The 9,679-nt window shown below is 37.2% G+C and overlaps 1 protein-coding gene and 1 non-coding gene across 2 annotated transcripts in view; both read left to right on the forward strand.

The window, feature by feature from the left end:
- Nucleotides 1-2,848, forward strand: part of LOC111692092 — a 79,825-nt gene extending 76,977 nt beyond the window's left edge. Inside the window, exons 3-5 of the mRNA XM_023455806.1 lie at nucleotides 75-266; nucleotides 1,532-2,397; nucleotides 2,611-2,848. Of these exons, the coding sequence (XP_023311574.1) occupies nucleotides 75-266; nucleotides 1,532-2,397; nucleotides 2,611-2,772 (1,220 nt within the window). The 3' untranslated portion in view covers nucleotides 2,773-2,848. The remainder of the gene's footprint in view (nucleotides 1-74; nucleotides 267-1,531; nucleotides 2,398-2,610) is intronic.
- LOC111692093 lies at nucleotides 1,416-1,522 on the forward strand. The gene has a single exon (XR_002763135.1). It is a non-coding gene; the product is annotated as a U6 spliceosomal RNA (small nuclear RNA).
- Nucleotides 2,849-9,679: the final 6,831 nt, after the last annotated feature.

Here is a 9,679-nt window from a genome sequence, read left to right on the forward strand (position 1 = left end):
TATATATATCAAATATCCGCTCGCGGGTCCGACCGGCCGTTACCCCACTCTGACAAGTCGTTAGTCACGTGAAGGTCCCACCACGACTTGTGTTAATCTGGTGGGGATTGGGGCAACAAAAGCCATCGACATTCCCCAAAACCGGCAGTTCCTAGCCAGAACTCGACTCCGACTAGAAGTTCCTAGCCAGAACTCGATACCGTCCAGAAGTCCACCAGCAGCCAATAGTCTCCACCGAAGCCAGCCAAGAATAGCCAGTGAACCCAGTAAGAAATATTTTCCTTTTATTATTATCCGTTCCGACCGAGTACAAGTCCGAAAAGATTTGTACACTTTAAGTGTGGAATTACTGTGAGCCCGAGAAGAATATTCTTGGTAACCCGCACACCAATTCCACCGTCCTGCTCAACCCACACGACAGAGCAATCGTAGGATTCGGCGTGTATACCCAATCTTGGCGAAGCCTTCGTGTTTACCACAGCGTTGCCCGGTGTCCCGCACCAGGCTGTACGCTGAGTAATAGGGGATATGCGAACTTAGACCTAGAGGTTAGGCGTGTATACCCAATCTCCGGGTCGTTCCATATAGTATACGTACGTTTCTCCCTGATCGGCGTGTATACCCATTAGACCGGGAAGCGTTGTATACTGAGAGTCCGACAACATTGGTCACCAGGACGTATAAAACTTAGAGAACAGACAAAACATTTACGAATATTTTATTTCTTTATCAGTACCGTCTAAAATCACCTTTTTACTTAAAACCGTTTATTCTTGCAGAATAACAAACGTTTTATTTTAATTCCGTCCATTAAACATATATTTCTTTTAAATCTGTTCAAAGGTGATAAATAAAATTGTAAAAACCGAAATCTACAATTTTAGTGCTGTCTCTAACACCGTTATTGTAAATAGTTATTGTTTAGTTAGCTTATAAATATTTCCAGTCGTTTCGTAGAAATTAGCATTGACACGATTTGTATTTGTATAAAGTTTTAATATTTTCCTCGTGAATAAATCCAGTAAAATTAATAGGTGTATTTCTTTCAAAACTGAAGTAAACTGATAAAATTCCGAACCAGCAAAAACGCTGATACCGTTTTGTAGGAAAATAAAACTACACTGAGAAAACTACTCTCTGCCGAATTCTCCGAAAAGAAATACAGTTGACCCCTGGATTTACCGAGGGTAAGGGTTACGTGGAGTTTCCCTCACGTAAAATATAGGGAAACTGGCGCCCAAGACTAACCGAGTATAGCAACCGGAGTTCGTCCCTGTGACGTTACTCATTCCCCCTGGCTGCCGACCACCGCCGCCGATACAGTCCGTTAGTCGAAGGAGCGTCACGAAAATCAGCGTCTGAATAGGGACGCCCGTGACGTATAAAAAACAATAAATAAATTATTAACTGATTTTGTACTCGCTTCGGCGGTACATATACTAAAATTGGAACGATACAGAGAAGATTAGCATGGCCCCTGCGCAAGGATGACACGCAAAATCGTGAAGCGTTCCACATTTTTTTATTGAAGCGCTAGAAGAAGTAGATCAACATGCGAACAACATACATGCGGAAAAAATCCTACCATGTTTCGAAATAGAACACGTATATCAGATAACACCAACTGAAGTTGCTAACATCAACAACGACAGAGCGCAAATAAACAGCAACAAAGAATTTCTAAGTATATTTGGACCAAAGTTCGAACAGCATACCTGGATCTTCACCGATGGTTCTCTCGACAAAAATCAAGGAAACGTGGGACTAGGAGTGTTCATCCCAAGCATCAACCACAAATTCTCAGCAAGACTCCCTCAACTCACACAAATATGCACTGCAGAAGTTATAGCGATAAACAAAGCCATTACCATATGCCTAGAGAGGAACCTGGACAAGTCAGTAATATTTTCGGACTCAAAGTCAGCTCTACAAAAAATCTCGAGCACGGAAATCAACAAAGATAGGGACCACATTTCCCTGAAAACAAAAATAATGTTGTTAAAAGCAGAGGCAAACGGTTGCGAAATCAAATTGGCATGGATTCCGGGTCACTCCAACATCCATGGGAACCTAGTGGCAGACACACTGGCAAACATTGGAAGAAATTCTGAAAATCAAGTAGAAGTAGAACTAGACAAAAATGATGTCCTACCAACAATTAAGCAGCAAATACAGGCTAAATGGAAACAAGAATGGAAATTGAGTACAAATTCACGAGGTTTCAGCTATGCACAGATAATAAAGGAGTTCCCAAGTTCCCCATGGTTCACCTTGTTTCCATATAAGGACAGAAGGCATCTAACAACGATAATTAGAATGAGAACAGGTCATTGTTTAACCAACAAGCATCTGCACAGAATAGGAATTCTGACTCACCCGTATTGTGAATGCGGACAGGTGGGTGACTTAAATCACATCATATTGGAATGTCCACTAAATAAGAATCCTAACTTTGACTTATATCAGGAATTATCCAAAGCAGGCATGCAAAATCCCTTTTCGATTACCACTTTGATAGAAAAACTTAATTATCAAACGATCTCCATACTGTTAAGGTTCTTAAATCTTTGCCGTGTCAAATTGTAATTCAGTTGTAATTTTTTCTTTCAGAAAAAACCTTTGTCCCCATCTCTTTTTAACCTGGGTGCTTCTCTCCAATCCGAGGCAACGTTTCGGTGTGTGTTAAGGCTCGGCTGTTGCCCCCGAGCGAGAAAAGTCTATCCTGTGTTGTGTTGTTTACTAACCCCATTTGCACTCCCGCTCAAGATATAGGAATCAATCGAGGGAATATGAGTAACCAATCTCAGATGCACTTCACGGTGCATTCCCTTGAATAATAAAAAACAAGTACATAAGAAGCTGGCTAAATTCCCTCTGGGTGAAGGCCAAAAAAAGAAGAAGAAGAAGAAGATTAACTGATTTTGCCGTTTAGAGTTCAGTCCGAGGAATAAAAGTTGTATGAAAGGAGAGAAGTTTGGCGGCGACCTCTCCGAAAATTAGTTACAGGGGTGCACACACCATAGTTAGAAATAATAGAAAAATCACCACCGACCGACCTAGAGAGAACCGAGAGAAAAGAGAAAGTGCCTCACAGTATGGGGTAACATAATCTCGTAATTCTGACAGTTTTGGGGCGTCGCCGTCGGACTACTCGTACGCTGCATGATTTTGTCAGACCACAGTTTGTTTCACAAATTACTTAAGCAGTTTACGCAAAATGGAACTTGCATGTATAAGGATACATAATGACACCATTTTGACATTTTGGGAATGGTGGACAAATACTTTTTTAATTGTTTTGTCGTAAAAACTAATCATTCCGATAAAAAAGAAAATTGCATGTATTGCAATGTAGCATAGCATCAGAACGACAATTCCCGAAATCGCAAGTTCGAAAACGCGGCGACGCCGAAAATTTTTTAAGAGGAAAATTTTGTTGGACTCGTTATAAAGAAGGCACTTGCAAAGTTTGGCACGTTTCGTTTCAGTTTACGTTTTTCGTTTAACGGCACTAATAAAATAAATTAAACAATAAAGACGATTCGTGCAAAATATTTGAAAATCTTACTAAACGGACTCGTTATACTCGCAAAGTTTGGCACTTTCATGTACCACTAAAACGCAATGAGTGATGTACTGGAGACTATTACAATTGGTAATAAAAAAATATGTGTAATTCGTGCAGTTGTCTATTGTCCACTTGAGCCGATGAGCTCACGCACTTTGTGCGTTCAACTACGCTCTCGTGGGCAACAGACAACTTACCGCACTTATTGTACAGTACACTATTAATTCAGTGCATTATCAACGTCGCAGAGTATAGTAAACCCAAAAGAATCAAATTTCCAAGTTTGACAAGCGTTAATGCGATACAGAACAGGAATCTAGAGTTATTCTGTCGGCTGCACTTTGTTACTAAATGTGACGTCATTGCAAACTTATCGTAAATAGACCATATATTTATTTTCAGAACATATATGTCATAGCCAAACAAATCGTTATACAAAATTATACATACGAGGGTGGTCTGAAAAGTTTCCGACCTAACAGAGATACAAAATTTTTTCAGATTTTTTTTTTATTTTTCAACATAGTCTCCTCTACACACTTCTCCCAGCGATGCTCCCATCTCTGTAACCCGTCCAAATAGTACTCGGCGTTTTTCTCTGCAAAATAATTGCTCACGAAGGTGATTGCCTCTTCATTTGACGAAAATCTCTGTCCTCCGAGCGCAATTTTTAGATGAGGGAACAAAAAGAAGTCGCTTGGGGCTAGATCTGGTGAGTAAGGCGGATGGTCAAGCAGTTCAAACCGTAATTCGTGGATTTTCGCCATGGCAACCGCTGAGGTGTGAGACGGTGCGTTGTCTTGGTGAAACAGGATTTTCTTTTTCTGCAAATGTGGCCGTTTTTCCGCAAGTTCTGCCTTCAGCTTGTCAAGTAATGATGCGTAGTATGCTCCTGTAATGGTTTTTCCTTTTTGAAGATAATCGATTAAAATAACTCCATGACTATCCCAAAAAACAGTCGCCATCACTTTCCCAGCCGAAAAAACAGTTTTTGCTTTTTTTGGAGCCGGTTCCCCCTTTGCAGTCCACTGTTTGGACTGTATTTTTGTTTCGGGCGTATAATGGTGTATCCAAGTTTCATCTACAGTAATTAATCGGCGCCAAAACTCGGATTTATTGCGCCTAAACTGCGCCAACAGAGCGTTGGAAATGTTCATTCGAACACGTTTTTGGTCTAACGTGAGCAAACGCGGCACCCAACGCGCGGACAGCTTTCTCATGTTTAAATGTTGATTTAATATGTGACAAACACGTTCTTTTGACATGTTCATAACCTCTGCTATCTCTCTCACTTTAATTCGGCGGTCGTCTAGCACCATTTGGTGAACTTTGGCGATGTTTTCGTCGGTAGTTGCAGTTTTTGGACGTCCCGAACGTTCATCGTCTCCCAAGCTCTTACGGCCACGTTTAAATTCAGCTGCCCAAAATTTCACTGTGGTAAATGATGGTGCAGAGTCCCCATACACAGAATCCAACTCATCTTTGATTTGCGTAGGCGTATTGCCTTTCAAAAACAAATATTTAATGACAGCTCGATACTCGATTTTGTCCATTTTCATAAAAACACTCACATCAACTCACTCAAACGACTGTTACATAACAACTGCGCGTCCAAAATGGCTGAAACTTTGGTGAGTAACTGTCAACAGATGAACAACGAAATTCACTAGCTTTTATTTACGAGTGCTGCCATCTTCATGTTGAGGTCGGAAACTTTTCAGACCACCCTCGTATGTGCAGTAAGACTAACAGCAATTAAGAGAATTGTCCTCAAACTCATTTAAAAACTATAAGCTGCTTTTATTAATATCCTGCAAGTATTAAAATAAAAATGCTGAACACACTTGTCACGCTTTATAAATTATTGTAGAAAACTCTGGTGGGTAATTTCCTTTGTAATCTCATGCAAGAGGAATAGGAAACTGTCTCTCTAAGCCTTTCTCTGAAAAAATGCTGAATGGTAACGCTTTTTTATATGTATTCATTATAACAGGTCGTTTGTTCTAAAACTGTGGCACCGACGACACACTACGCCTGCGATGAATATATTTTTTGTTCCGGATCGTACTACTGAGTTTCCACAATATAACAGATTTTTATTTATTCCTGTAACTAATATACGTTTTAACAGAAAAAAACTGTTGATGTTTGTTTTCCAATTACTAATTAAATTAATGTATTGCTACTTGAAGGTACGTATATGAATATTCCTTGACACCAAATATCTATGTAAGTACGTATACGTAAATAACACAGAAATTATTGTCAATTTTTAAATTATGATACAGTGTGAAACCACAGACAATATAGCTTCGCCCCAGACCTCTACTAGAGTAGGGCAGTAGTTTTAAATTTCCGAATTGCCGGCAGAGTACGCCACCAGCAGAATTTTAGGAAGAATCAAATGAAGCGACCCGCATTCCTACGTGTATCCTAGCAACATATAAACAACACTTTGGCAATGTTGCCAGGCGTACTTACGGATTTATTTTGTACACTTTTTTTATAAATATCTGTTTTTTGAGTTACTGTATTTACTTCAATGTCTGTATCTATGTAGTTTCATATGATATTCTGCAGTGGTGGCACAGTTAAGTTATTTAATCATAATTTCGTTAATTAGCTACAATTTTCATTTTTTGGTATTAATATACTGCAGTAAATATATTTAGTAAACAAAATTTGTAGTGATACTTTAAATAACTTGTAATATAATTTTTTTAATATTTGATGTTGATGATAAATTTATTTAGTATACAAGGTGGGTTATTAGTACGTCGCGGAATGTAGTTACAGGTTTTTTGTATTTTGACATCCACTTATAAGTTTAACAATTAAATATAGAAAAAAAACTTTAAATACATATGTACGACTTTTCCTTTATTTCTTTTGACATCAAAATTTGCTGGCATAAAATATATGTTTAAAGTAATTAAATCATTTAAAAAATTAAAATTCATCCTTATTAAAATAACAAACAACGATTTTTATAACTAACCTTTACAACAACATAAGGAGAATACCTAAACACTAAATAACAGTAAAATACCTACCATTTTTAAAAATTTTTCAACATGCAAGTAATTATGATGATAGAGTTGAAAATATGCTTTAATTTACTATTTATTGATTTAAAAACAAATTCAGAATTATCAAACATTTCGTCCTGTATTTTTTCATTCAATACTTCTAAATTTTGAGGTCCTTAATAAGTTGAAGTGTCCTCACAAAAATATGTCTAAAGGACTGAGATCGGGGCTGTTTTCTGGCCACCTAAGGTTTCTTATAATATTTTTTACAGTGTTCGTTGATGGGATTCGTCCTCCAAAATAAATTTGCCGATATTGCTGAAGAACTTTTGCACATTGTTATTTGAATAATACAGTTTAATTATGTTTTATTTCTCATCAGAATAACCCAATTTAATTTTTTTAAATTAAAAAGGGTTATTCTGATGATGATAACTCCCATGTATTTTCAAAGGAAAGTTCGTTTCTGTCATTTTTGTCGCATTGTGTGTGAGAGAGATAGAGTTATAGTGTGCGATAGAGATAGAGTGACTTCATACTCATAGATGGCTTTTCGTGTGGCCTTTTTAGCCTTCTTCAGCGAGCTATGACGTCACAACGTATGAGAAAAAAAACGGTTTTTGCTTGTAACTCGGAAATGGCTGGAAATATAAACAAATCTCTTGGTTCTGAGTAGAGCACTCGGTGGGTGAGGGCGGGGTGTCACAATATATGAAAGAAAAAAAAACAGTATTTGCTTGTACTCGAAATATCAAAAAATCTCCCATGGCGATCGAGTGAAATAGTCCGAAAAAAACAAAATCGGGACCAATGGTGTGTGACATCATAGAATAAAAAAGTGTTTATACCTCGGAAATGGTGCGCTGAATCGAAAAAATAATTGAAAAAATCTGCCCACACCTCTGATTCTTATTGTCCCTTCTGCGTTGAATGCAAAAGATCAGAAGTCCGTATGTTGAAAATAAATTTCGGAAACAAGAGGTGTGTAAGGAGATACAGCAAAAAAGGTCTTATAACTCGGAAACGGTGAGTTGAAGAGAAAAAATAATTAAAAAAATTTCCCCCACACCCCCGGTTCCGATTGTCCGATCTGAGTTGAATGCAAAAGTTCCGAAGTCCGTACCTATATCGAAAAACAAAAAAGTTAGTCAATAATTGCAACACCAGTAGCGAACGCATTATCTTATCTCTCATTGACTGATGATTTGTTGTTTTTTTTTAAATAAATTTCGTATCAACCACCCCAACAGGTTCCAACAATTTTATTAAATAAAAAATTGATGTACTATTCTTAAGGAAATTTTACATTTCTTAATTTTTTTGAAATAAATAATTAATTATGGAAATTCAGTTTTAATTTTAACTTGATTTATTTTATTTAACATTTAACACAGACGTCATTTCCAAACAAAAGATAAGTTCCATATCAATTACATAATTAAATGCATTAAATTTATTTGGCAGTTATTATTTGGCAACAAAGCCACCGGTAGAACTGCCTCCTATTACCGAGTAGAAGAGTTACCACGCTAAATTTTATAGCTGGATGCCGATTAACAAGACCCTGCATCCATTTTAGGTTGCCAATTTCGAGCATTTAAAGCGCGGTCTGTGGCGATAAGCTATAACGTCTGTGGTTAAACTCTGCAGCTCTGCCCCGTGCAGGTACTGGTGCGTTCAACATACCATATTATGTATTTCGGCTTGTATTGTGTAGTTCTAAGTTTTAAACACTTGTAAACCTCAGCCATATGGGTTTTGATCTGTAAAGTGTATTCCCGAACTGTAAGATGCAGTTACAAGCTATGGCTTACATTTCAATAAAAAAAAATTAATTTATTGATTTTCTGTTAATCATAGCGTTCTTTGATTAAATGTTCAAAAACATCATAACTTCACTTTATTTGCATCCAGCAGGAAGAAGTAGAAGGACGAGAAGAAGAACAAGACATTACACTTGAAGCTCCATTAGATAATTATCAATCAGACGAATAGTTTTCCCCAATTACTCATAATTCACACCGCTTTCATCATTTCCAATAGTGCCATTTTTTATTTAATACATTATTTAATTAAACAGGACCACAATAGATCGTGTAATAGGCCTACCGAAGAAGCCACATTAAAAAAAACGCGTCAAGTACACTACCTGACAGGTGGCGTGGAAACGTGTGCGTGTATTATGGAGAACACAACTTTTTCAACTTTTTAAATCGCTATATCTCAGAAATGGTGATTCTTAGGAAAAAAAGTGTAAGAACAATAATTACATGATCTATAATTTTTTTCTGACCTATTTTTATGATAAAACTTACCGTTTGGCTGAAAAATGCAAAAACCCATATTTGCAAACTTTGACCTTGAATACATTTTTTTGAAGATGTGGGATCGATGAGGACTTTTCACTTTTCATTTATAATGCTGTTCCCAACATTCCTACCAATTTTCAGCTCAGCTTTATGCGAATTATTGTAAGCTTACCCCTATTTTTTGAGTAGGTACTTTAACCCGGTTATAATTCGTTAGAGTTACATGTGAAAAGCTGCAACTCTCAAATGTATGTACCTAACTTCAAATAGAAATCTGAAAACAATCTGCACTATATGTGGCTATATAAAGATGGCGATCTAAAAATCAAGGACGACTAGAAGGTCCAAGCTCTCTACCATTTGCTTTTTATGACCATTTGAGTTTGTTATCCTGATAAATCTAAATTGAGACGTTAGTAAATAGTACTTTAAAATTCATCATTTTTTTTAAGTTTCAAAGGGTCAATAAATGGATTCCTCATTTATACAGGGTGTCTCATAATTAGCTGCCAACCCTGAACGGGCCGATTCTGTGATCAAAACTAAGTAAAAGAGTTCATATGAACATGGGTCAGGAAATGCTTCCTAAGAGCACAGGGACCCATTGAAGAGGGAGGAATGGAAATCATTTTTTTGCAATATCTCTCAATCGCGTTGTGATAAATGAATGAAATTTGGTATACACAGCTAAATTTTGATGAGCAATTTGATGGACTAATCCATTTATTTCCACAAGGTCCATTGGGGTGGGTACGGGGGGGCCCTTGGTACTT

Source organism: Anoplophora glabripennis, unplaced genomic scaffold (genome assembly GCF_000390285.2).
Source record: "Anoplophora glabripennis isolate ALB-LARVAE unplaced genomic scaffold, Agla_2.0 scaffold936, whole genome shotgun sequence".
Lineage (NCBI taxonomy): Eukaryota > Metazoa > Arthropoda > Insecta > Coleoptera > Cerambycidae > Anoplophora > Anoplophora glabripennis.